Here is a 27619-nt window from a genome sequence, read left to right as displayed (position 1 = left end):
AGAAGGCAGCCAGCCGCCCAGGCAGCGGGAGGACAGCCTGGCGAGATACCCAGGTCAGAGCGTCCTGTTGTCTGTCCGCCCCGTTTGAAGTCTGCCCCTTGGCAGGCAGGCGGGATGCACTGCTGCACGCCATGGCTTGGGCGGCACGCCAGTACAGGGAGTGATCCTCTGCGGTGCCGGCTCGACATCAAGGTGCTGTGAGAAGCTCAGGATAAATTCAAGGAAGTTTGAAGTATTTTGTGAGCTCTGAGGGTCCCTGAGAACAACCATCGTTCTGGTGGTGAGAGCTCGGTTTCCCCCCTTGGCCTGGGAGCAGGAGGCTGGGAGCTGACAGGACAGACGTCTCTCTGGCACCCTTCTGAATATCATTTTCCCCCCAGCTCATCATCCAGCAAGCTGTAAAATGGGGATAATGATGGTAATTATGGTGATAAACTGCACAATAGGAGTTACAATTGCTCAAGGTCCTTCACTAGGCCTCTTGGTGTTTTTTCTCACGAGTGAAGTGATAACATCCAACACTTCTGAGGAAAAAAAAAAGGAAAGAAGTCACCATACCAACAGACAGAACCTGAATTGTTTTTGGCAGCAATCAGATCACAGTTGGAGGCTTGATTTCTCTGAAAAACGGGTCTGTCTAAATAAAGGGGTGAGGTGGTGAGCTTGTAGAGGTCTATGAGAGGAGATGGGGTTTCTCTGTTGTGTGAGGGTGTGGAGTGAGGTGGGTTAAGGGAGTCTTTTGCACCATTTCCTGGCTAGTTTTCCTCCAGACAAAGACTACTCTCCCTATCTTTGGTCTGACTTTTGCTGAAAAGCTGCAATTTCCTGTTTTTCATTTGTTTGTTTATTTTTCACCCAGACCCATAGAGTGTTACTTGGCGCAGAGCACGAGGGGACAGTGAAGCCTTAGAAGAGTTAAGTTTGCCTCTCTAGGTGAAGCGTGTGGCCCACGAGCATACCCAGTCCTGTAAACAGGCTGTGTTTCTAGGGTAAAAAATGTGGAGAAAGTGCAAGTGTCTGCCCTTAGGAGCAGAGATATGCATGTACTAAAGGTTAGACTAGGAAGGTGTTGGCAGGGGCGGCAAGACTCAGGACCTGAGGGCAGACCCATCACATTTCCTTTCTTGCCGCCACTGGGTGATTTCTGTTCCTTCTCTTTAAACCCCTTTGTTGGTCAAGGGGAGCCTTTTTTGGAAGCTGACTCTAAAGTACGTGCACTTAGATGCCTGGGTGGCATCTGTTTCTGTTTGCTGGGGAGCTGGGGAGGAGCGAGCTGAAGGTTTCCCTCTTCCCCCCTTTCTTTAGTTTTGCAACTTTCTGCGCCTTTCTTGCACTTCGGTAGCTCCAGCCTGCGCCTCTGTAGAGGAAGGCAAATCCTGAAGTGACGGAGTCGTGTTCGAGGGCAGCAAGGCGCCTTGCGATGAAGGACGCGATGAACACGGGCAGAGATTTACAGAGGCAGTCCCTGCTCTCTCTTCCTCCTCGCCAGCCCCTCCTCGGGCCTTTTCCGAGCTGAGCGTTGGTAGCACAGGAAGCGTCTGACCGCGCTGCGGGCTGCGCCTCGGCTTGCAGTGATTTCCTCTCAGGCAGTCCGTTATCTGTCAAATGTCAGGACAGGCTTTCCCTCTTCCTCCCCCCACCGCGTCCCTATCCCCGTCCCCCAACTCCTCTCCCCGCCTTCCCTCAGCCTCTTGTGCACACACACACACACACACACGCACACACGCACACACGCATTTCACTGCCAAAAACTGTCCTCCGCCCCCTCCTCAGCTAACTTCCTTTCAGCATTTTTTTGAGCTGGATAATCTTAGGATTTGTAAAACTGGGGAAAGGAGAGAGCGAGCGAGCGGGAGTCAGGACAGGAAGCTGGTTTCTCATTCCTCCAACTGTCCGAAGGCAGGAGGAGGGGAAGGGGGGGAGCCAAAGAGGAGCCTTGTGCAGACTCTTCCCCGGTCCCTTTTCATTAGTCCGTTTGAACTTCCAGTCTCCTCCGAAAGCCGAGAGAAGGAAGACCGGACTGGGACACTTTCTGCTGGAAGTAGTGACAGCGTGGCTGACAAAACCCAGAAGGTGGCCGTGGAGGGTCCCGGGACTGCGCTGAGGGAAAGACGTCCCCCTCGCCGTCGGCTGCCTCCAACTTGCCAGCTCCGATGTGGGCACCCGTCCACCACCCACTTCCCTCTGATGAGAACCCTTCCGGGCTCGGGCTATGATCGCTGCTGCTGCCGGCTGGGGAGCCTCCTCTCGCCCTGACCTTCTTCTGCCACAGGAGCAGCCCAACATCTGGTGGGGATTAATGTTTACTTCTCCATCCGGACGCTGTGTGGGACCCCCGATGTTGCTCCCTGGGAGTGGGACACGGGCGGTGGTCTGAGAAGAGAAAGATTTTTGTCACCCAGCGTGAGGCCAGGGGGAGGGGGGCAAGGCAGGAGGGGGGCAAACCTCTTTTGGGACTAACCTCATGAAGAACAAGGGAGCCAAGCAGAAACTCAAGAGGAAGGGAGCCGCGAGCGCGTTTGGCTGCGACCTGACGGAGTATCTGGAGAGCTCTGGGCAGGATGGTAAATGCCTCTTTATTCTCACTCTGGTAGCGGATGAGCAAAGCGCGTGTCCCCCCTTTTTTTACCGGTAAGACTGCAAACCGGACCTTTCCCAAGTCTGAGGGCTACACAACCTGGAGCTGGTTTATCCCCGGGAAGTGGAGTCACTGCCCAGTTGCTCACAATGAATGAAGGGTCGGAAGATTGCTTTGGTGACGCGTCTGCATGGCCCTTGCATGAGTAGTGCTGTGTGTGGGAAAGGACTGGACTGGGGCTCTCGGGCTGCCTAAGTGCGGGCAGAGACAGCCAGCTCTATGTTGTGATGGCCGCTCCCATCCACCTGGCCCTGGAAGGGGGTAGCGGGCTTTTAGGGAGCTAGGTTCAGAAATCAGAACTGCGCTTCGTGTTGCCTCCTCCCAGTCTTGGAAATCCTCCCGAAGTCCACAAGACTAGAATGCTGCAGGGCTGTAGGGAGGAACTGGGAATGTCCCACTTGCCCCTCCTGGACTCCAGTACAGTTCCCATATTGTCCTTTCACTGCTGGATGGAGACAGGACAGAGACTCAGGGGTGGAACAGGGATGGGCGTGAGGTGTAGGGGGCAGCTGAGCTAATATTTTCATTACTCTGCCTGTTATCTTTCTCTCCTCTCCTCCTACCCCTGACCTCCATGCCTTCAGGTATCGGATGAGAACATGGTAGCTCAGACAAGAGGTAACTGCAATGAGATCAGAGGGTCCCAAGCTTGAAAGGATCAGTCCTGGATAAGGGAAGGAGCAGAACGATTTTTCTTAAAGAGGGTTAGATAGCGAGAGAAGCAGTTGAGAGTTTGGCATAGAGAAACCCGGCAGTTTAGCAAGAGGAAAAATAAACACATGCCTGTTACCATCCCTGACGTGAGCATTATGTTCCACGTTTAGCATTATGTTCCAGCTTGAATTAACTAACTTTTACCAATGTCAGGCTATTCCCAGCAAAAAAAGCTCCTAGCAGCAATGTCAGCTTTGTACGGGGAGGGCTGTACAATCAGGTCTTTCATTTGCTGACGAGCATGGCTGATGAAGCACAGTGTGGAACTGCGCTGGCAGAGGGATGGACTACAAAACAGTAGTCCCTTCCGTGGCACAGGGAAGAGGGCAGTACATACATCACTAATCTAAAATGCTATATATGTGCATTTATTTAGGTATGGGGGAAAACCAGTCATTCAATTTCATTGTTAGTCGTCCGTAACAATTACTGTATCTTTTAACTTGTATAGCCCTTAAGGGCAATTGAATTGAAATAGCAAAAATAACAGACTTGATGAACTGATACCACTTTGCCAGCGCGAGGTACAGATAGATAAATTCCATCCAATGCTAACATGAACTGCTGCAGTGGAAGAAGTATTTACAGCTGTTTACAGGAACACTGAAAAACAATGCAGGGAAGGGAGGCACAGGCAGTATATTCAGTTCAAGCAGCAAGGGGGATTTTAAAGGGAGAAACATAGTTACTGCCGTTGAAATTAGGCCAGAAAAGCAAAATTTATTACTCCAAATCCCATAGTTTTTTTAAAATGTTTTTTTGGGTGCAAGAAAGAAGGATATTGTCTCGAGTCTCATTTGTGGAATGGTTCACAGTTCCAACCTACTTGGTTGGGAGGAACGGTGGGAGAGAATGTGAAGTTCCTTTTCCTTTATGCAGTACTGTTATTTGCTGAATTGCACATCCCATTGCCCAGTGCCGTGGGATCCAGAAATGAAAGACTCAATTGTTATAGGTTTATTGGGAAGGGTGTAAGTTAGACTGGTACAATCCAATTCATTGGGACAGGGAGAGATGTGAGAGAATAAGAGATGCTAGATTTTTTTGCTGGTAGGGCTCTCAGGCTCAATAGGAAAGTGACCAAGTGTGGCAAAGTGATGTCTTGGGAAAAAATGAAGGTTCAGATGTCCCCAGGACATCACAAACTTGTAACCTGTAACTCCGAAACAAAATTAGAAGAGCATTTAGGGTACGAGAGATGGTTGATTTGGGGATAGCTGAATTGTCCTGCTGAGAATTATTTCCAGTGCCAAGCGAGTACTCCTGTAAGCAGGCGCTTTGGTAGAGACATAAAGCAGTAACTTTCTTTCTGCTTTAGATAGTACTGTGCATTTAGCTGGTGGGATGCAGGCTCTGGTTGTTCCCTACTTGGAAGCAACAGACATGCAAGACTGTTCATGGTATCTGGGAGTGATGGAGAGGGAGAGCACTTTGGCTGCTGTCCAGAAAGCGTTTTGTGGTGGACCTTTGTGAAAACAGCTTTTAAAATGCACCCAGAATGGTTAACTGGAAAAGAAGAAGAGGCTGTAGGACAGGCAGGACACAAGTCAGACTGGCTATGCTTTCATGCTCAGGTCTGCTTTACACCATCCTTTGGTGCTGCTTCGTGTGAGTGGTCCTGCACACTCACACAGGTGAAGAGGAGCGGATGCATTCTTTGCTGGTTCTGGGGGTGGCAAAGGGAGCACAGGGGACGGCCAAGGCTAAGCGGGCAGCTCGGTTTGGCTTTTTCCCCTCTGGATTAGTAGGCAGCCGTTACGGCTGGGGGGTGCTGCGCTACTGGTATGGTGCTTCGTGGAGGAGATGCACGGCTTGAGGCCCTGCGTGCTTGCGGCTGTTAAAGAGCAGCTTGTGTTTTCTGCAAGGACCTTAGTCCCCGTGTCTTTGCCAAATCCCAGCGGAGTGAATTATATTCTGCTTAAGGTATCAGCATTTCCTCTCCTGTCATTTAACTGTTTAATATCTTCGCTTCAGAGATGGCTGCGTTTCAGTGAAGGGTGAAAAGATCCCGCTGTCTCCCTTACTAGACAGATGTACCTAAGGCTGTGCTATAAAGAGCTTTATGATAACACAAGAAAAGCTGCAGGAACTACAAAGTATCTAAGAGTGGTGTAGATGGAAAGACTTTTGCAAGTACAGTGGGGTAGCTCAGGAGACTGAAAATTTGATACAAAGCCTTTAGCCCTAAGCCAGTTCTTCAGATCTGACCCAGGTTGGTGGTTATGGACAGATGTTGCTGTCTGGTGGCTGGTTCGAAGGTCAGATGTGTTGAATTTACTGTATTTCAAGTCTGTTCCTGTCACTACCGCTTTTGTCCCTACTTGGCCTTTTCCTGCTGGCAGTCTCTACACAGAGACTGGTCAACGCTCCTTATGGGGGCAGGCTGCTATGGGTGCTCCCAAGCATTTAATATCATGACTCAGGCCACAAAAATCACCAGATAAAATAAAAATGAGTGCTGGGTTCTTTTGCTTCTTTCTGTTTTCTGAAGCTTCCGTGTGCATCGGAGTTACATTTTCAAGTCTTGCTACTGGCAAGAGGGCTAGAAACTCCAGGCAAAATGAGGCTTTCTTCCTCCCCACTAAAATTCTCAAACAATGAGTTTAATAGCAGTGGATTTGAGGAAAAGCTCTCATAAGACATAAAAGAATGGTGGCTGGGAATACCAAGAAGTAAAAGTCGTCTGATTTCACGTAGTCCCTCTTCTGTTGCTTCCAGCACTGAATCCACACACGTAGGCAAGTGATCTTTTGGAGTGTCAGAGCTTCACTAGAAAGCAGTATCAGGCTTTGGGTGTGAATAGGCACCCATGCAGCAGGAAATTAGCTCTCATTTGCTCTGCTAAAGTGTTTTCCTGTGTCAGACTTTAATACAATGTTGTATGGGTGCAATGGAGCTAACAGATGTTAGTCCTGGAGGATTAACATTACAGTTATATTTTGGCCTCTTGATGACCAGCCTGGTTTCCAGAGAAGAAAAGCACATAGTGCCTGAAGTCAGTAGGAGCTGCACGTCAGTCCCCCAGTTCCTGTGATAACAGCTGTATCGTTTTCTAGTGACAGATGGCCCAGCAGAGAATACAAGACATAAGGTTGTGCAGAAACCTTAGTTGGGGCAGGACAGTCTGAAGTGCTTAAAAATGTAGTCACAAAGAGTAGTCTTGCTTCTGGTTGTATCACAGAAGTGGTGTAAGAAGGGGCTGAAAAAGTCAAAGCTGTTAAAGTGAGAAGGACTAAGTCAAAGTGAAGTTTAATATTCTCAGTACTTCTAACTGTGGGAGATTCAGGCTGGGAATTCAGGTACACAACCAGGTACAACTTTCATTTTTTAAAATGGAAATAGATACTAGATACATCTATTAAAAATTTGTGCTGGTAAAAGATAATCCAGTCATTTGCATTGGACCTGCTACTGATTCAGATCTACCTTTGCTTCATTTGCTTAGAGCCAGGTAGGACTTGGATATAGGCTGAGTCATTTCCTGCATTTTTAGTATGATGGTGTCTAGATGTTGGGATAGGAGGTGCTACCGGGACTGCAAAAGCCAAACCTCAAATTAGACACCTTGTTCTCAGGGTGCACTCAGGTCAGCACTGTGTGTCCTATCTTCTCCTATTTGCTGGAGAGTTAGTTTTGCTGTTGCTGTACCCCTCTGTGGTTTCTTCCACATCTGTTTCCTGCCTGATGTTGTCTGGTTGGGATGCAATGAGATCAACTTCTCCCATTAACCCCCTCCCGCACTCCCCACAGCTCCCTCAGTGGCGCTTATCCTGAGCATGTGGCACCCAAAGCACTTTCTCTCTCTTCATCTAATGCTGCTTATTGGCTTTGTTTATTATTTGCTGTAGAAATAGAGCTGCTTCATTTGAGGGGCTTTGAAGCCATCCACCCCCTCGTGCTCTCGACTTGGGGCTCCTTCTTGCCATGGCAGAGAGCAGGGCCAGCCAGCAGCACTCTCTGAGCCCGGGGAGGGAAAGGGAGCTGTTGTCTGCAAGTGTAGCACAGGGAGAGGAAATCCTTACAAGCCCCTGGGTTGTAATACGGGAAGGAGACAACAATATGGGTAGCCCACATGATATTCTTGTACGCTGTGTAGCTGCGCAGTGACTGCTGCTGCCTTGTCACCACTGCGTTTGGATGAAAGAGTAAGGAATGTTTTCCTTTAGCGTTAGTGGACTCATAAAAACACAGGAGCTCTGGCTTGCACTGACTCCCCAGACAGGATCTTAACCCCTTTTGAGAGCTGCAGTAGGTCAAGACTCTACTGTAGGCTAGGCAAGTGTTCTGAGGGAAAACAGTAACCATAATTCAGTGGAAGTATGCTTTGTACAAATGAAAGGAGGCCTTGGATACTCTTTGGCTGTTTTGGTACAGCCCCTCAGCATGTTACATTCTGCCTGATTTTGATGCTATGTGTTTCATTGTGAAGGTGCCTCATCTGTGCTCAGACGGATGAGGAGACCTGTCACTCAGGAAGAAAGTAGTTTGCTTCGAGAACAGGCTCCCTTTGGAGCCAGTCGTTAAACCTGCTACCCAGATGTGAAGCAGCTTTTCTGGATCATGTGGCTTTCCTTCCTCGCGCTGGCATGTGCAGCTGCATGAGTTTGTGGGATAACAGCGTGCAGGGATGTGCGTGAGGGCGCGTGCCAGTCCAGAGCACATCTAAGTGTGTAGCACTCAGACATGCATTTGTGTCCACTTAGTATATTTCTTCTAAGCTGCTTTTTCTGTGTTCGTGTTCTGAAGTGAATACATGCCCATGCTTTTGGGTAGGTGCTTTTGGTTTGTGATGCATGCAGGAAGTCCTGGGAAAACTGCTGAAGGATCCTTAATGGCAATGTGGAGGAAAAAGACGAGGACTTTTGTTTTTTTCCAAGTCCCCTTGGAAAAATGAAAATGCCACATGCTCATTTAATCTGCTGCAGAAGTATGAAGAGCTGCATTCATCCTTCTTGCAAAATTAGTAGCTTTGGCACTGGGGATTTCTGTCTCAAGAATTGATCAAGCTGAAAAGAAGTGTTTTTCTCTCTTTGTGGCCAGCTTGCTTTCCATCCACATCTCCTCCCTGACCTACCTCACTCTGAGGCTATGCAAACACTTGTCTTCCTGCAAGGAAGGAAACAGCAGGGGCTGGGAGGAGAAGGGGATGAGAACAGCCTCTTGGACTTGCTTGAAGTGCATTAGTCCTCTTTATTTATCTGATGTGCTGCTGCAGTCTGCTCTACATTTTCGCACTGCTGATATACTAAGCAGCCCCATGACCTGCCCCACCTCTGTGGGGTCTATCGCTGGCTGCAGTCCTGCAGCCTGCGCGGATACCTAAGGCTGCATCGCCTCATCTTTGTGATGGGAGCAACAAGGACAGTTGGGCTCTGAAGTCTGAGGGCAAAAGAAGGGGGACTGTATTATTGTACAGTGGAGGAGAGCTGTGGCAGGGCGGCCCTGAGGGCTGAGTATATGAGTTGGCGGGTGGAGGAGCTGAGCCAGGCTCGGGGGTAAAACAGCTTCTTGGCCTTTCAGAGTCTACCAAGGCATGACCAGCGGGCAGGGGAGTGAGAAACTCTGCTGCCCAAATGGGTAGTGTGGGGGAAATTATGAATAGCGTAAAGGCTGCTTTTTCTCCACCTGCTCTCACAAGCCGACCATCACGCTATGAGTCCCAGATAACAGCCTCTATGGCAACAAAGTGAGAGCAACAAGACCCTGGGAACAACGGGAACAGAAGCCATCTGTCTGCTTCTGCTACTCCACTGTTCCTCCTTGTTTTGGATGATGTTTGTGTTACTTCCTCAATCTGTTTCTGGTTCCTGGGAGCTGGATTTTTGTGACTCTGTGGCACAGTGTTACTGCAGTTAAATGTTCATGTTGCGAGCTCAGCTTCTTGTTCTGTATTGACTTTCCGTTGCTAGTGCTGTGTGATTAGCAGAGAGCTCTTCCATGCTGCCTCCTGCTTCACGTTGCCCTTACCAAGCACTGCAGGAGGCACACGTGTCGTTTGCATGCACTAAGCCCCACTTTGATCCTGCCTTCTCCCCACCCCCTGCGAACAGCATGAATCACGTCTTGCCTGCAGATTCTAGATCAGAAAATGTATTTTGATTTAGCAAATGTTTTCTCTTTGTTAGTAACAGCTGATTTCACTGGAACTTGGGAAACCAAGGACTAGGGACTTCACTGCTTGTGGTATCACAGCTGTCAAAGGTTTAAGGAAATAACTGCAGTGGATGACATGCTGGCATTGCACAGGGTGGATGTGCAACACAGGCTCATGCAGACATGGTGAACAAGTAGTCTGGGAGATCCCCAGTTGTCTGCAGTGCTTGCTTGGTGTAGGCCTGCTTTTACTTTGGAGATCTCATGACACAAACAAAGTACTAGAAAGCCTGCATCTGCAACCTGGGCTTTGCATATATGACGCACTTCTACAGCTGCAACATTTGTTGGCAGTCAGGGTTGTGCCAAAGATTTATGTTCCAGTGTTTCTCCTTTAATGTAACAGGGGAAATGAAAACAGCCTGCCAGTAATAGTATACCCAGTCCTGCTCTGCAGGGCATGGGCTGCAGTGGGGTGCAGATTGGCTGCCCACTTCACGGCTTGGACTGGATCTCTGATCTGCACCGGGTGCAGTTTTCCTAAGTCTGAAATACAAGTGGAGGCTGATTAAAGGATGAAGAGCTACCAGCGTCTGCCTCCAGTCCTGAACCACCAGCAGGGTGCCAGATGTACTTAGAGCTTTGACGTGGAAACCTGCAGATACCTTATTGCAATACAAAGGCTGTGAATTGTCTCCACTGCTGGTTGTTTTAAGGGCAACTGGTGTTGTTAATTGCCTACCAGTGTCTACTTTCTGTGCATTCCCAGAGTCTCAAGCCCCATCTGTCCTTTGTTCATATGCCAGAGCCTTCAGCTTCTCTGCTGATAACTTCAGTGAATGTGTTTTGCATTATCAACAAAACAAAAATCTGCAGCATGTTTACAATGGACACAGATAAAGAACAGTGTAACATAAATTGAATTTAGTGTTAAATTAAATAACGTGGGGCAACTGTGCTGACTGTATTACTACCTTTCATACTTAATTCAATAATGTAACCCTCCGTTTTCTATATTTACCTGAAACCACAAGCAGACTTGCTGGTCTTCTACACCACTGTGATTACAGATATGAAAGTATTTAATGTGTGCTTGAGACCTAGCTTGTTGTCAGATGTCTAGGCTCTCGCATATAATGAAGTTGTAGACACCAATACTAAATTTCACCCTCACTCAAGTGCCAGATCAATGCTATCATTGTGTGTGAGCGCGAGGAGTTCAGTCCCTAATGCTACAAGTCTTTTGGCACACACCACTTAAGCGGACAGGGAAGTCTCACTCCTCTTCTGTCTCACCCTCCTGCCTTGAGCACAACCCTCCAGCTCGATTAGACTCCCCATTTTCAGCCCCGTGGAGGCACTTTTGGTCTTAACAGTGCACCGAAAGGGATAGACCAAAACTCATATTTTTTGCCCTCACCTTCCATTCCTCTGCTCCGGTTGCTGTACTCCCATTTGGGAACAGCAGCCTGGCCTAGGCTCAAACCAACCTGCCTCCGTCCTGGTGCCAGCAGCTGATGCTGTGTGTGACAGCCCCAGCTCCAAGCAATGCTGGGTTGACTGGGTGGCCGCTTGGACTTAGGCAATTTAATGTGCATATGGGAGGAGTTACTTTAGCAGCAGCAGAAAATGTTACAAAATCACAAAATTATTGATATGAGAAGGGACCTCTTGAGATTGTCTAGACCAGCTCCCTGTTCAAGGAAAGTCAGCTAGAGCCAAGTGCCCAGGACTGTGTGCAGCTGTTCTTTGAATATCTCTGCAGATGGAGACTCCACAACCTCTCTGGGCAACCTGATTCAGCCTTTGACTACTGTCACAGTGAAAAAGTGTCGTGTTCAGATGGAACCTCATGTTTTAAAATTTGTGGCTCTTGTCCTGTCAGTGGGCACTACTGAGAAGATCCTGGCTCCCTTTTCTTCATTCCTTCCCATCAGGTGTTTGTACAGAGCAGTAAGGTCCCTCCTGATCCTTCTCTTCTACAGGCTGAACAGTCCCAGGTCTCTCAGCCTGTCCTGACATGAGAGATGCTCCAGTCCCTCAGTCATTGCAGCCTGGAGCTGGACTTGCTCCAGTAAGTCTGAGTCGTTCCTGCACTGGCAAGCCCGGAGCTGGTACACAGGACTCCAGGTGTGGACTGACCAGTCCTGAGCAGAGGGGAAGGATCACATCACTTGACCTGCTGGAAACACTCTTCCTAATTTTTCCAATATTCCTAATTATTTATACAGTTTCTATCAGAAATTGGCCTTGGTGTCCTAGACTAGGCTGGCAATTTCAGTCAATAACTAACATGCAATTGGGACAGTGGTAAGGATCCTTTCTACCCTGGTTAGTGCTGAAAACAAATTGTCTTTTCATAAAGGGCTGTTGTTCTTTAATGGTTTCTGCAGTCTTGCTGCTGGCCAGCTCAAACAAATTAATGTATACTTTACATCATACTATTATATGCTGCATCTGATAAAAGCTGTGCAGAGGCTTGGCTTAATAGAAAGCCTACAAATAACGCTGTGAAGCAGCACGCCTTTCTCAGGGGTTGTACAGCCCCCCCAGATGGCACTGTGCACTGAACCTGGGGCTTGTGGCCGTAATTATTCCTTTTGGGGTGGCTGTGTTACGTGTCCTTCACCAGCACGGGGACTGGGCAAGGGAAGGGGAAACGTGCATCCCTGTGCAGGATTCTCAGCTGTGGCTGCTGCTCGCAGAAATATGCCGTGAGCAGCTGAGCTGGGTTTGTAGCCATTTATCTCCAGCTCTTCTCTCTGCCCTCTTCTACGCTCAAGGCTCAGCTAACTAAATGCCTTTGGAAATGCTATTATCTCCTGTGCTCTCTGGGGCCAGGAGCAGCTTGAAGATTTATCGTCTGAAACAGGAGGCTTTGTTTAGTTCTGTAAAGTACAGAGCAGTTAAAGAAAGAACAAAAACTAAACCCCAAACCAAATGCAAAGCTCTCTTTACATCTCATGTCCTTTCTTTGCTTTCTCCCATCTGGGAACGTGTGTGCGTTTCGTTTTGTGATGTGATTAAATACTGTCACATGGTGAAATGGTTAGAGGAGATATACCTGCATCTCTAAAAGAGGGACTGAACATCCAAAAGGCCAGGAGACATTTCTGCTGTAACTAAGTTGTGTAACTTGTTGCCTACAGAGTGTTGGACAGGAGAACAGGTCAGATTCTCCAGTAAAAGCTTCATTTAAAAGATACCACTGTGGTTTTCACCAAACACAGCAGCATTGGTACAGTTTTTTTTTCTGAAAGGTGCTGACATGCTTGCAAACTTTCTCTATGTGTGTGGTTGAGGACTGAGAATCCAGGCTAGATTTGCGCCTGATCTCACCGTCTATACTTACTGGCTCATAAAAAAAATGCTGATGTATCAAACCCAGAACACTGGGAAAAAAAAGGAAGGGTTTGTTTATCTGGATCTGAATATTTCAGTCGAGATATTTTTGATACTGTTAGTATTCTGTATTTGCCATCTCAGCAGCGAATGTGACTGTCAGTCCTGTTGCAGACAGACAGCTTGGCAGCGCAACAGGACCAGCCAGCATGTGGAAAACCCTTTCCTCAATGTACAACTAGTGCTTGTTTTTCTATTCATCTCTCGCTATGGTGTTGTGGGTAGTGGTGGCAGTCACACCTCAGGAGGTTCGGAGGTGTGATCAGGCAGGGTGAGCGTCCTTCTGAATCGCTTGTGTCTGCTCTGCTATTCGTGTGAAATAAATAAACTGTCAGCGGGACTGAATTGCTTTCTTTCCTTATGCAGAATCAGAGGGGAACAGCTTCACTGTTTTGCTCCCTCTCTTTTTATCTTCCTAGTATGCTCCACTTGGTATTACGTTTTCCTTACCCTTGCTCTGGTCAGGTAGTTTTAGATACACGAGAGGCTAAAGGAGAACAAACTCTCTTGTGAGATTTATTGCATCTTCTGCTTCTAATCAAGCCAGAAGAATAAAGCAACAGACTTCCTTCTATAATCCTGTTGTCTCCCTTCCAGTCCCTGCTGGAAACCAGAAGTACAACAAGGTAGAGGAATGCAGCAAAAAAAGGGAAAAAAAATGTCCTGGAACCTCTAAAAGGAGCGTGGGGGCTTGGCCTGAGGCGATGGCTCAGGGTTACAAAGGGGGCGTGGGGGATTCTCCCTTTTCTCAAATGTTTTCTGTTCCCCTTACTCAGTTGTGGGTGGTTCCCACCCCCCCCCCCCTTCAATAACTTTATTGCCAGGATGGCAGTATGCATATCTTGCCAAAGTCAATACATCAAGCATCTGTGCCTAAGGCAGGCTTAAGAGCAGTAAATGGGAAGAGCTGGTTTTGATCTATTGAGTCCATTATTCTTCTTTCCTGGCTCAGTAGCGAGTGCCAGTCACATGCTGCTGCCCAAGGTTTGCTGTGTAAAGCCACAAAAGAGATCTGAGTCAGGAAATTCAGTTCTGGAACCCAACAGCTTTGATTTGGGGTCTCCCAGAACCTGGATGAGGAATGACATCCTCCTGCAGCTCCGTCGCTAGGTCAGGGTGGGTGACCTCGTTCCTGCTGTCCTCGGGGGGCAGGCAGTCCCCCAGCACTGCTTGGAAATGCACTTCAGGGATGGGGAAGGAACCAATGTAATGAATACAAAGAAGGGCTAGGAGTCCTAATTAGTCCTTATTTCTAGCCTGCTAAAATACCCATCTGTCACTCTGCTGCAATAATGAGATTTGAGAAGATTAACTGGATACTACTCAGGCCCCTAAACACGGCAGCTCGAGAAGCGTGCTGCTGTTCGGCCTTAAGCCGTGCTTGCAGCAATTACACCCTAAGCAGCTTTATGTCTGGTTAGCGCTTGCATGGGAGTTGCCCAGGAAAATCTGCTGCAGGAATGGGCTTGGTGATTCAGAAGATGGCAAGCGTAGTATCTGTTCAGTCAAGTTGCAGCCTTGGCATCATTTAGGAAAATGTTGTTTGGGCACAGGGCAAGACAAGGGCCCCAATCTTCTATAAGAAGCTCTGGTTTATCCTTTGCTTCTAGGGGATAAGGACTTTTTTACACATGTACATGCTCTGCTGTGTCTTTTCCTTTCCAGAAGCAATTCCAGCTGGAGCCATGATTTTTTATTTTTTTACCCCATGTCCTAAACTGTCACATACTGTTGCTCTGCCCAGCTCAACAGCTGCCACCTCCCAACTTAGAGGTGGGTGGAGTGAGTCTTGTTTTTGCAGTTTGTGAAATATTTCAGGATGTAAGGCGCTCGTTAAATTATTGATGTTAGCTCTTGGGCATTAAAGACAGACGTGAACTGCAGCTCTGGATCCTAAGGGCTTTGGAGCTTATCCCTGCCCTAAGAAATATTCCCTCCTTGGGATTTTGCATGCATCTCTTACAACAGATTTGAACTCACTGCAGAATGGTGGAAGGATTTAGCAGATGGACAAAGGGTGACAGCAAGGCTTTGCTTTGCAACTTTAGATACCTATGAAGGAAATTGAAGTGAGCATCAGTAGAAAAAGGGGAAAGAGACATGCCTGTTTTCTTTGGGAGAATGGGAAAAATCAGAAAAATGTGTTCCTGTGACAGCGAATGTTTGCAGGATATGAAAAGATTTTGTGTAGTTGTGGTTCAGGGGACACTGCGGGTGCACCTGGCATCAATACTTGTGCTTAAGGAAAAATATTTTAGCTTGCAAAGTGCCTTATTTCTATCGCTTTCCCCACTTCTGCCTCCTTGAAAAGAGGCTGATTGCAATATTGCTACTTGCTTTACCAAATGGTGATGCCAATGAGGAGGCTGGGACATTCAGTGCAGTCCTGTCTCTGCAGTGCTTTCAGCTCTTCGGTTGGGCTGTGAAAAGTGGGACTTCAGCTGATGCAGGACAAGGAAGAGCAGGCAGCAAGTGTGGCACTGCACTGTGTGCTGCTGAGATCTCCAGGCGGCTTTGGGGGCGGCTTGCAAATTCACAATGAACAGATTGCAAACAAAAACCTGGGTATGGCAGGAAAATCCTCTCCCATGTTTGATGAGGGGTCCTGGTTTTGGGTTTGAATGGGAAGTGTTCAAGTGGCTTCTCTCGTCCTCTTCCCCACCCATTCTCCCCTCTCTGCTTTGGGGCATTGAGGTTGCACACAAACCTTCTGTTTATTATGGAGGAGAGGAAGGGGTGAGGGCCATCTCTGACCCTCTACTTCCCTTCACAGTTTGCATATTAATTAGCTTGTCCCCATGAGGGAAGCCCACAGCCTGACAGAGCGGCGATTCAGTGGCCAAACAATGTCCAATTATCCCAGCCCGGGGAGCAAGAGGCCGGCCCCTGGCATGTGGGCTCCATGTCCCTGGGCAGATGGCTTCTTAGACTTGTTTGGCTGGGCCAGTAGCGCTACTTGGGGAATTTGACACGTCAGCAGTTCTGGCTGAGCGCTTTTGCAGTCCACCAGTGGCACGGTTGTCTGGAACATTAGGAAGAGCTCCATGTGTGCCCCGCGCAGTGCCATCCACTCCATGCTGTGCACCAAGGCAGTGACCAGTGGCTAAAAGGGAGTGTGGACGTCCACTGGTGAAATGAGCTTTTTGCACCCCCAGTTCGGCTTCCTTTATCCGCCATCCATTTTTGTGACCTGGTGGAGATGTAAGTATCTTAAAAGAACACTTTTTTCTTTTCTCTTTAAATTCCTATGTTTGTACACAAATGAAGGCTGAGTTGCTCAGACTGGAGTTCAAATTGTGTAGAGCAAAGGAGTTGGTAGGAGTCACACTGGTGGCATGCTAAAGGCCATGGTAAGCTCTGTTCCTGCCACTGCTTGACTCAGTGAGAGACCTTAGGCTGCTCCTTTATCCACATCCTACTCCCCTCAGTGGTTAAATGATGCTGGTATAATCTTCTTTTTTGGTACAAAATTTCTTAGTATTATTATTGTTTTTATTATTTTTATTAAATGTGAAGGGTTTCAGCTGTTTTCATCACCCAGTATTGAAAAAAGAGCTATTGCGGCTGTGGAGAGTGCCGCACTGGATGACAGTGAGGGCAGAAAAGGATGGTGCTCACCCTCCTTGCCTGTCTCAGGCAGGGCTCATACCAAAAGCCTCAGAGGGAGGTGTGAGGAACACCAGGGTGGCATTACATACCTAGATGGTAATCACAGAATCATAGAATGATTAAGGTTGGAAAAGACCTCTGAGATCAAGTCCAACCCAACACCCAACACCACCATGACTACTAAATCATGTGCCGAATTGCCACGTCTACACGTTTCTTGAACACCTCCAGGGATGGTGACTCCACCACCGCCCTAGGCAGCCTGTTCTAATGCCTGCCCACTCTTTCAGTAAAGAAATTTTTCATAATAGCCAATCTAAACCTCCTCCTTATACAACTTGAGGCCATTTCCTCTCATCCTGTCGCTAGTTACTTTGGAGAAGAGACCAACACCTGCCTCCCCACAACCTCATTTCAGGTAGTTGTAGAGAGCAATAAGGCCTCCCCTCAGCCTCCTCTTCTCCAGACTGAGCAGCCCCAGTTCCTTCAGTCGCTCCTCATAAGACTTGTTCTCCAGACCCTTCACCAGCTTCATTGCGCTTCTCTGGACAAGGTCCAGCAAGTCAATGTCCTTCTTGTAGGGAGGGGCCCAAAACTGAACACAGTGTTTGAGGTGTGGCCTCATGAGTGCCGAGTTGCCCAGGGAGGTTGTGGAGTCTTCTTCTCTGGAGATATTCAAGACCCGCCTGGACAAGGTCCTGTGCAGTCTGCTGTAGCTGACCCTGCTTCGGCACGGGGGTTGGACCAGATGACACACAGAGGTCCCTTCCAACTCCTAACATTCTGTGATTGTGTGATTCTGTGAGTACTGGGGGATGATCACCCCCCTACTCCTGCTGGCCACCCTGTTCCTGATACAAGCCAGGATGCCATTGGCCTTCTTGGCCACCTGGGCACACTGCTGGCTCGTGTTTAGCCAGCTGTCAGCCAGCACCCCCAGGAAGATTGCTAGCGCTTTCTTCTGAGTTAGTGAGGCCTCTGCCCTGTTACGTGCTGTTTTAGCTTTAAAGAGAATGATAGCCATTTACCAACTAACCTCTGGGTGTAGGAAATGGAAACACAATGTAACATCTATCTGAAATAGCAGAAGAGATTACCCTAAACTGGAATTTGGCCAGCATGCTGTCTTTAGTTCTGCTAATCTTGGGAAACAAAAAAAAAAAAAAAAAAGAAAAAAAGAAAAAGGCAGAAAAAAGAAGAAAAAGTGCTACAAACACTTTCTCCAAGACTGCAACCTTCACCTTATAGTCTCTGATTTAGAAGAGAGAATATACAATAACACAGCTTTTTCTTTGCATGCCACGAGACGTGGTTCATTACTGGCTTATGGAAAGGACTGCCCCTTACCCCTTACAAGTCAATGGCAGATTGATTCTGGTTTTGGGACCAGGCTTGACCTTAGCTTATTAATAGAAGTTAATAATAATGCATCCAAAGAAACACCAGGGAGGGAAGAAGTGTTGCAGAAAAATGAAAAAGGAGACCGGAGGGAACAAATGGGGAAAGGGAAAAAGGGTAAAGGTGGAGTGGAGAAAGCATGTGAGAAAATCGCAGTATGCTTGAAACAGAGGAGGGAAAGGTTGGAAAAACTAGTCTGAGAGCAAAACTGACCATATTGGAACAAATGGAGACTGCCAATGAATGGTAGAAGAAAGAGGGTTATAAGTGGGAGCAAAACTAAAAATCCTAGAAGTTTTGGTAAAGAGGGCAGAGCAGATGAAGAGATGCTTTTCTGTGTACAGACAGCCGGAGCACAGACAGGAATAGTGTTCATCAGAAACAGTGGAGAATAAAAGAAGATGCTCACAGTGCCAATGACTCTTGTTATCCAAAACTTCTCTTCCAGATTCTTACCCAAAAATGAGCCAGGGCAAGAGGTGAGGGAATTATTTCTGGCTCCTTTCAGGCCCTGAAACAAGCTTAATTTTGGAAAGTGCAAGGAGATGCCATTGACTTACTGAATTGCGAGTGGTGCATTTTTTCATCATCTAACTACATTTTTTCATTCCCTCTTTGGTCCCTAACCGATGTTAAAATGAACTTCAGTCTCTGATCAGTTCCAGAGTCTATGGGCGTGAGCAAGAGCAGCTTTGTCTCGCTTGGATAACTTTGCAATACTTAATGTTTACATGTACTCGACTTCATTGCCTGCTGAGGGCATGCAGTGCCTCATCTTCCTTTGCTTTGGAAGCCTGTCCTCTGAATCAAAACTTCTGTGATTTTACAGACTCCAGTAAGTTCCTGCTTTTACATCATGTAGTTTGTCCCACTTTGAGACAGACCTGTACAAGGACATTAACTTAGCCAGGCATTTTTTTCCTCTGAAACCCATCAGTCATGTACTAACATCAGGATACAGGCCTTGGCCTGAAATGTGTGGCTCAGCTGTGTTGGCTGCAGAGAACTGCAAAGGCAAAGAGATGATTGACTTATATGGCAGTACTGTAGCTATCAAAATGTAAGGAAGTTTGATTAAGCATGACCTCAACGCCCTTTTCCTGCAACACCCCTTCTTGTGTTTGCAATGTGTTTGTTAGTGTCTCAAAGCCCTTAGTACAGCAAGATCCAGGAGTCAGAAAGACAAAAGAAACACAGTCCAGAAACCCAACTCCTTGGCATTTGCCTTTGAAGAAACTTAGTGCATAAAAGAATTTTTTTGTTGTTGCTTCCTCTTTCCTTGCTTTCCCCAGTCTTTGTTATTCCCAACAACAACCGTATTTACTTATTTGTCGGCAATGACCGTATTTACTTATTTGCCTCTTCCCAAACCACTGGACAGACAGGGACTTCATCAGTTTAGCAGGACTGCTGGAGAGGGCAAAACAATAGGGCTTTAATCAGGGTGCCTCCAGCAGTCACTGCTGGCCAGAGGTTCCTCTGAATTCCCAACACGGAACAGTTGCCTCTTTCATGAAGTGCCTGTGGGATGAGCACAGGATTGCTACACCCAGAGCATTTTCATGCAGCAACGGCTCTCTGAAAGGAAACACTGCTGCAGACGCAGCCTGCAATGCCCCAAGCTACTGGGGTGTCCGGTTTGAGAGCCTCTTTCTTCCAGGCCTGGGCTGTGTTTGCCTTCCACATGCAATCTGTGAATAGCTCAAGTCTGGAAAGCGTTTAGGAAAGCATCTAGCTTTTCTCTGAAAGGAGAAAAAAAAAGGAGGAAAAAAAAGAAAACGTCAGGGCTAATGAAATAGTTTCCAATGACTTGATGCAGTGTGGCCAAACCATTTGTAATAATTTCCTTTAAATTCCTTTTATATAGAAAGAATTAAATATGAAATCATGAAGCAGGAAGCCGTCATCCTGCCAGCCAGTGACATGTACAGAGAGATCAGAGCAAAGTGAGAAAGACACAGAACAGCAGGAGACTTGCAGAAACCTTTTTTAGCCCTCTCTTTTTCTTCCTCTTTTTGTTTACTGTACACATCCATGTAGTACTAACATTTCTTACCCAAAAGAAGCTGTGGGAATCTCCTGCTGTTCCTTGTCTCTCCGATGGCAGCCCTGAACCTTCCTGTCTTGATGTGTCTCATCTGTCTGTGTTTCCTGATGGATTTTACAGTCCCCAGATGTTTGGATACCTGATTCATCTCAAAGGAGACTGTGAAATATTCAGTATTTTTAAATATCCAGCTTTATAATTGCTTTGTTTAACTTTGCAACATTCTGAACTCATATAAGGCAATAAGAAAAATCACCGCTGTTTTCCTTCAAAGGATTATGCTGTTGCCGCTTCTAAATTTGTGCACGTGCAGCGGCTTTTGCCTTTGTGCTAGCAAGTTTGTAACATCCTGTTTCCAGAATTCACATTTTTCCAACTCTGTTTTTCAAACCCTCTATAAAGATTCCTGTCAGGAGTGCCCAGGCTGTTGTGTAAAAGAGGACTGAGGTTACCCAAGTGCTACTAAATGGCAGTTAAGAAATTTCCCCCACAAAACCTGAAATCAGAAGAAAAAGACCTTATGTCTGTTGCCTACAAAGGTCTGCAGGTCCACAAAGCTGAGTGGAGTTGCATCGGAGTTTTGCACATCTCAAGAGCCTGCTTGGAGTACGCTCTGGAGGCCTGCCACTTGCCTCTGGTGTCTCCTGCCCAAAATGGGAGATGAAGATGCCTGTATGGACCCCAGTTCATTTTGAACTGGTTCTTCTCAGATTGCTCTGATCGGGGTTGAATTTGAAGTACAGAAGCCTGGATTCAATTTCCTTGAAATCAGGGGTGTTCAGCTGCAGGGTTTTTATCTGAGTCTGTCTCTAGCTTGGCTCCAAGTGAAGGGAGAGCAAATACTGCAGGCCAGGAGCTTACAGATGCAAAAAATTATAGGCTTTAAAATGTCACTAGCTGAGCGCATAATGGATATTCTTCGGATTTTACGATTAGCTGTTGTGTTCTGCTGGCTGCTGCTGCCTTCCTGATGCGATTTATAAAGGAGTCTCAGGTCGCGGCCAGGCAAGCCATGTTCGAAAGTGAATTCCCTGGAAATGTCACTATCTTTTGCAAAGTTTCCTTTGTTTCTTCTGAGCTGGACAAGCTTGCCAATATATACCTGACTGTGACTCCCACCCGCTTTGCCATCTACCCTTCCAGCCCGAGTCCAACAAGACATCATCCACCCAAATGTCGACTTGCATACTGCCAAACCACAGGGGGTTATGCACCAGGCTAAGCTGCTATATCATGCCATTATGCCCAGCATTTCAGATCAAGGGTAGTGCGTTACATGCGGGATTAATACAACTGACTCCTGTCTCTACCCAGAGCTATCCTAAAACCTGGGATGGCCTGAATGCTGCATGCGTGTCTGTACACAAAGGTGTTTGTGCTGTGCATGTGGTGAAACCAAACTCTAAGTCTACACGGGACCACATGTGCCCAGGAGACCAGAGCATCAGTCTGTACTGCATGACAGCTGTGTCTGCACTTCATGCACTCCTACGGATATGTTTCCCTCCTTTCCTGTCCTGCCCAGGTGGGCCAGAGGCACAGCTGTGCTGACTGGCTGTCCCCTTCCCAGCTGTCTTCTGGTGTATGAAGCTACGGACTAGAAAGGAACACACAGGGCTGTGAGGCAAAGCTGAGTGGAACAGAGCTATACAAGCCAAGGGATCCCATTAAGGAACATGCTCCTTGGCTGCATATTGTGCCACAGGCCTTCCCTAGCATGTGGGTCTTGGTACCCCATGTGTCCTTTCGAGTTCTCCAAAACACAGGGTCTCTCACAGTGGGACACAAGAAGTACAAGGAATTCACATGCTGGCAGTTAAAGGGTGTCTTCCTTTTGTTGCTATGGCTCTAAAAAATTCTTCCAGTGTCTTGCAGCACTCCGACACCTTGCCGCCATTTCAGTGTACTGCCTTTTACCGTTGAGCTCCTCCAGAAGCACAGGCTGCGTGCCATCAGGCCAGCTTCTGACCTCGGTGACACTAGTATAAATCTGGGCTGGTGCAGCCAACTGGTGTGGAAGTACCTCAGACGTGCGTACACAGCAAGTGTTCCCAGCAGTAAAGGGGCTTATAATTCAGATTGGTGAAACAGCAGAACAAAAGCGACGTCTACACGATGTGGGTACATGCGAATCTCCCCTGTGACAAAGTGCTTCTGCAACATCCATGCTTTCCATGTTACCACTAGAGTGAGCCATGAATTGTCTCCAGTGGAGTCCAAGGAATGCACCAGAACACAACTGATGTCAAGAGTGAGAAAAAGATCCAAATTTTAGGTGGATTTGTCAGCAGCAGGTAGCACTGCTGTAATTTACTTCAGCTGGCATTGAAGATGGTGGTAGAATCAACTCCAAGAGAAGTAGATTGTGTTGGCCTAAATCTCTTGAAGAACAGACTGCTGAGAAAGGATTGGTGAGGTTGGATATGTATCAGAGGAGCACTCTAGTTGAAATCTTCGATGACAGTGCCTGGATGGGAGGTTCCGGAGACAAGGCATTGTCTGTTTTGAGAGTACTTGACCACAGAATGACCTTCCTTAAATGAAGCCAAGCTACAGACAAATACGATCTTTTCTGAGACGTGCTGCAAAATTCCTCTTTGGCCAGGGCCCTTTTCTGCTGATACTGGAGAAAATGAATTAGTAATAAACAGTGAGAAAAAGCATTGTGGAAGGAAAACATGGACTGAACCTGAGAGGTGCAGAGCAGAAAGCAGGAAGACCCTCAGCTCATTCTTAAATACGGTCACATCCTCAGCATGATGGCTCCAGGGAAGTGCAGTAGAGCAGCGCTGCTTGGGCTCTTCAGGCTGAAGGCAAACATGTTGTTTCAGCACAGCTCAGAGGCCATGACTGCTATTTTGCAGCATATTGGCAGGCAAAGCAGAAAGAGCAGCACAAATGTCACAGAATCACAGAATCACAGAATAGTAGGGGTTGGAAGGGACCTCTGTGGGTCATCTAGTCCAACCCTCCTATGTCCTAGAAGTCCTAGAAGTCCTATGTCCCAGAAGTCCTGAGGATCCCCCTTGGTACAAACTCTTCAGGTGGGCAGAAGGGTGATGCTAACGCATCCCTTACCGTCCAGTGCAGACTAAAAGTGGTTCCTGTGATGGGGCAGAGAAATAGGGCCTATGGTTTGCAGTTCGCTCATAGCCTATCTTTTTCCCCATCCCTCCTGTGAGCTGCCCTGTGATGCTGTGGCAGCAGGCAGACACATTTTGTGGGTACTTCCCATGGCTCAGGGAGAGCCTGCTGGGCTCTGCACAGGCCCCTTAGTAACCTTGCAGGCAACAACATGGGTCAGGATGGCCAGCAGTGCTGCCTACCCCTACCCTGCAGCGCAGCCAGCGCTGGCCAAGGAACAGCCAGTAGCCGGGGAGCTTCCAGGTCATCTCAGAGCAGCCCCAGGGGCATCTGGGGAGGTGACAGAAGGTGTCTGGGGTAGGACATATCTCTGTGCCCCCACTTGGACTTGAGAAACCATTTCCACTTGGAAGTCAGCAGAGAGCTAGAACAGCCGGTGAGGGCGGTGAGCTCTGACAGCCCTGCAGTCTGCCGGCTCAGGAGGCAGCAGTAATGCATACATTTTGAGCCTTCCTCCAGACAAAGCAGGGAATGTCTGAAGGGGTGGATATCCATCCCAGTATCTGAGGAGAACCTTGAGTTCCCAGCATGGTTTCCTGTCCTCCTGGCAGCATTGGCAGCTGCTGGTTTGGAACAAACAGTCTGTGTGTCCCTGTGCGAGCCAGGGCAGCTGGAGGTGGATTTGTTTTCTGTTGATTTCACGGCAGCATTGCTGCTTCAGGCCAGTGCCTTGGTGTGAGGAACAACAACATCCTAGAGGAGACACCCAGTGAATTGCTGACTGCTTCACGGCTACCCAATCTGCATGCCCAGCGTGGGAAGCGGTCAGACCACCCTGATGGCATCAACAAAGCCATCATGTTTGCTGACATTTCAAGGGAGCAGAGAAGGGAATGAAAGCTGGGAACAAAAGCTAGGAACAAAAGTCTTTGATCCAGTTTAGAGCTGCACTTGGAAGATATGGGCCTGAATCGTAAATGCCAGATCCAAGTACCTTTTTGCTGGGGAGGGATTTTTGACTTGGGTCCAGGTCCCAAAGACAGGGCTTGAGTTTGGTCTCCATTGGAAGAAAATTACACTGAAAACTGAGTGCCCTGTGAAATAAAAATGAAAGGTAAAGAAAGGAAACCCATGGATAGTTGAGGTGATGGAAGAAGTCAGAAGACAGGGAATGCAAGAAGTTTGGTATATCTGATTTGTGGATAGGCAGAACATCTTTTCCAGTGAATTCAGGCCTCCCTTCTCACCCCCACAAACCTCCCTTCCCTGAAATGATCAGAAATAATGCAGTTTCTCCCCAGATGGCCTCTGGGTAGCTTCTTGCCATTATTGTGGTATTTAATTATGAGAGAACCATTCAAGAGGAAAAAAAAGGAAATAATTGGAAGCAAGACCAAGCCACAAAGCATGTATCCAGTTCCAAACGTTGCTGAAGTCTGGTCTTTTGGTGTAAGGCTAGCTTTTAGGACAACCAACCCAAAGGTTGCTCCAAGAATCTGATCGGCGATCTCTGACTGAAATATCTTTCTGAGCTTTTAGTCTGTGTTCAGATTTTGATTAGAAGTTTGGGCAGGGAGGGTCTTTTTGGTTTGGTAGGAGCCTGGGAAGAATGGAGCCTCTCTCACAGAAACACATCTGTGTGAGATTTTCAACTTGAATTTCTGGGTCAGTGATTCTGATAAGCCAGTTGCAATCTTTGCATGCTTTACCAATTTCTGAACGTTTGAAGGTAAGTTTCTGTTTACCAGGAGTTCAGCTACAAGAAAAGTGGTCCTGTGGTTTGGTTACAGAGCAGGAATCAGAGCCACGGACTCTAAACTTAGCTCTTCCATTAACGCATTGTATGACCTCAGGCTGCCAACTCTTTTCTGTTTCTCATTTTTTGTACCTATGGGATGAGAACGATACCTCTCCTCTGTTAATTCGTGACTTCTTGCCAAGGGGTTAGATTTTTGCTGACAGAAGCAAAGCACACTCTGTGAGACTGTGCTGGGGTTTTATCCTCACAATGGGGGACGTGAGATACAAGCAAGATTTCAAATGAGGGTTTTTTGTATCCTGAGGGTTGAAAAGCAAACCCTAGGACACTTGCCTCCTTTTTCTCTTGTTCATTGACAAGAAACGTACACAATATTCTGGGCTTCAGCTTGCAAGGAATAGTGCTGCTGTCCCCAGAAGTGTACAGAGAGGAGCAAACATTAGCTGGTCTCTGGTGATATCACTTGATATCCATTAGAGCTGGTTCCTGTTTTGCACTGTGCTCCACCTTCCCCTACTGCAAGTTTTCCTTTAATCCAGAATTGGAATAAACCAGTCGAAACTTCCCCTAAATAAAAATTCTCCAGAAGGTTATATTACATTGAAAATAGTGGTATGGAAGTGAACATATTTCACCTTTTAGAGACAATATTTTTGAGTGTTTCTTCACCCTGCGTTACAGTGAAACATTTTGATTCTGTGAAATGCACACTTCCTCACAGGAAAATCATTCTTCTGGAAGACTTTCAAGTAGCCTTTCTTCCCGCATGCTTTAGTATCCAATTTAAACTCCAGCTGCTTGTTGCGGTTGTCCGTTGTTGTAGTGAGTGCTGGCACTATATGCTCTGCTTTATAATTAACACAGCAAGCTCTTCCAGGGAATCTCATTGTGGCTTAAAAGGCATTGCCTGATAACGATATGGGAAGGCCAGCAAGATTGTTTTGTCTTTGTCACAGCGGCCTGTGCAGGACCATTCCCTTCAGAGTAATCTCCTGCTTAATTTCAAACATCCAGGCAGTGTGGCTCCCACCCCCTCCCTTGAGAAGGCAATTCTATAATATGATGCTATGTCTCACTCTTAGGAGCTTTTTCCTACCATTCAACCTAAATTTCACTTCATAACTTCATTCATCCACTCCTAGTTATGCCCCCTTGATCATCCAGAACCAGCCCTTTCCCTTGGTGGTACCTGCACCACGTGCCGACCGCTGTTGTGCATGTTCTTTTCTCTCCTGGTGAGTTGGGCCAGCTGTGCCTGTTTACCACCGCTGCTTCGTTCCGCCTTGCGAGTCAGTCCCTGTAGTTCATTAGAGTTTCTGCTCCTTTTCTCTTCCTCCTCCCCATATGCAGCATGGTATCCTGTTTTCCTTGTAACCATAGCCATGCTACAGGGCTAAAAGATTCAAGGATTTTTCCATTAATAATCCCCACACCCTTTTCCTGGTCAAGAGGAATCCCTCTTGCTTAAAAGGGATTGAGGTAATTCATTCACGAATAGCAAGCCATACTAAAAGAGAGGGAGAGCATGACGGGAAAATGTGAGCTCGGCGGAGCCTGTCTGCCTTCTGTCTGCTCCTTCATCAAAGTGCAGTTTTGCTCTGGGAGCAACTCTGGAAACGGGGTCCCATCCTGCAAAGCACTCACGGTTTTTAGCTGACACTGCCAGCTAATAGGCACCTTCCAGAAAAGCCACTGGCACCGTGTAGGCTGGAGCTCCCTAAAAAGTGCAGGGAAGTCTCCTCTCCCAGACCCCTCTCCCACTCTTATGTGCAAGCAGCGACAGAGCTCCAGCTGAGTTCAGCCACGCAGGGTACATCTTCCGTGGCTGGTAGTGCTCGCCTAAATGTCAGCGCTGTGAATTCTGGTGGCCCTGGCCAAATTCTGCCGTGAGAATGCAGGTGGGCTTTTTTCCTGTGCATCTTACACTTGCATCAGCTGTCAAGATTTTGCAATTGCACCTTGAGTAAGAATTTCTGCTTGTGAGGAAAACTAAGCCCCAGTTCACTCTCTTGCAACTCTTCCAGCTCTGCCAGACTTGGGGCCACTTTTGTTTCTGGCTACAGTTGCATAAAACTGGAGTAATTTTGTCAGCCTCTGTGGCAATTTACACCCAGAGATTGGAAGTGTAACCCTTTGCTCAGATTCTACAGTGACGCAGGAAGCTGACCAGGCAACAGATAGGGAAAGAAGGAGAAAACCATATTATAAGAATACGGAAATATACATGAAACTCATCCCGAGAGGACCATTAGGAGCAGTTGTTGAGTCTTTCAGGGACAGATCTTGCTTTGGTTATTGCTAGGGAACATAACAACCTGGTTCATTATTTCTAGGGACCCCTTAGTAAACCCCCTCCCCACTCCACCTGTTTAGGTGGATGTTTTAGGGTGATTGATAGAGAAAATGCTGGGGGACTGTGTTTCCCCAGTCATTCCCCAGGTAGGGGAAACCTCTGCTTGTAGGGGAACACATCCTAACACAAGCCAGCTGCCCGCCCTGTGCTGGAGGACACAGGGGCTGTGTGGCTGAACTGCTGCGGAAGGCGGCAACGCTGCTGCCATGGCTGGCTGTGCTCCTCGTGCTCCTCGTGTCATGTGTCCCCATCGTGAGAAAGCCTGTAATCACATGTCCCTGGGCTGTTTCTGACGCTGTACAGTGAACTGATCACCTCCTGGTGGGAGCTGAGAGAAGCCCATCAGCTTCTCTAACAGCACAAATACAAAGCTTGAATGCCATGGACCAAGGGAGGTCCATGATGGTGTCTGGTTAGGTTTTCCCTTCTCTGCTGGGCCAGTGGCTCGTGCAGTGGCAGTGTGTGGAGCTGAAGAGTTTCAGCTTGGCATAAGCTGTGTTCTGCAATCGTCGTCCAGTTTCT

At 47.5% G+C, this 27619-nt stretch overlaps 1 protein-coding gene across 2 annotated transcripts in view; it reads left to right on the top strand.

Annotated features, from left to right (window-relative positions):
* The first annotated feature begins 2451 nt into the window (after positions 1–2451).
* The window catches only part of ARHGAP31 (Rho GTPase activating protein 31), a 66785-nt gene continuing 41617 nt past the window's right edge, over positions 2452–27619 (top strand). For both annotated transcript variants that reach the window (XR_012765654.1, XM_009933243.2), the window contains exon 1: positions 2452–2564. Coding sequence is in view for 1 of the 2 variants with exons in the window: in XM_009933243.2 (XP_009931545.2) it covers positions 2465–2564 (100 nt within the window). In the remaining variant the exon portion in view is untranslated. The remainder of the gene's footprint in view (positions 2565–27619) is intronic.

The sequence above is a fragment of the Opisthocomus hoazin genome, chromosome 1 (assembly GCF_030867145.1).
Source record: "Opisthocomus hoazin isolate bOpiHoa1 chromosome 1, bOpiHoa1.hap1, whole genome shotgun sequence".
NCBI lineage: Eukaryota > Metazoa > Chordata > Aves > Opisthocomiformes > Opisthocomidae > Opisthocomus > Opisthocomus hoazin.
This window is presented reverse-complemented; position numbering and strand designations above follow the sequence as displayed.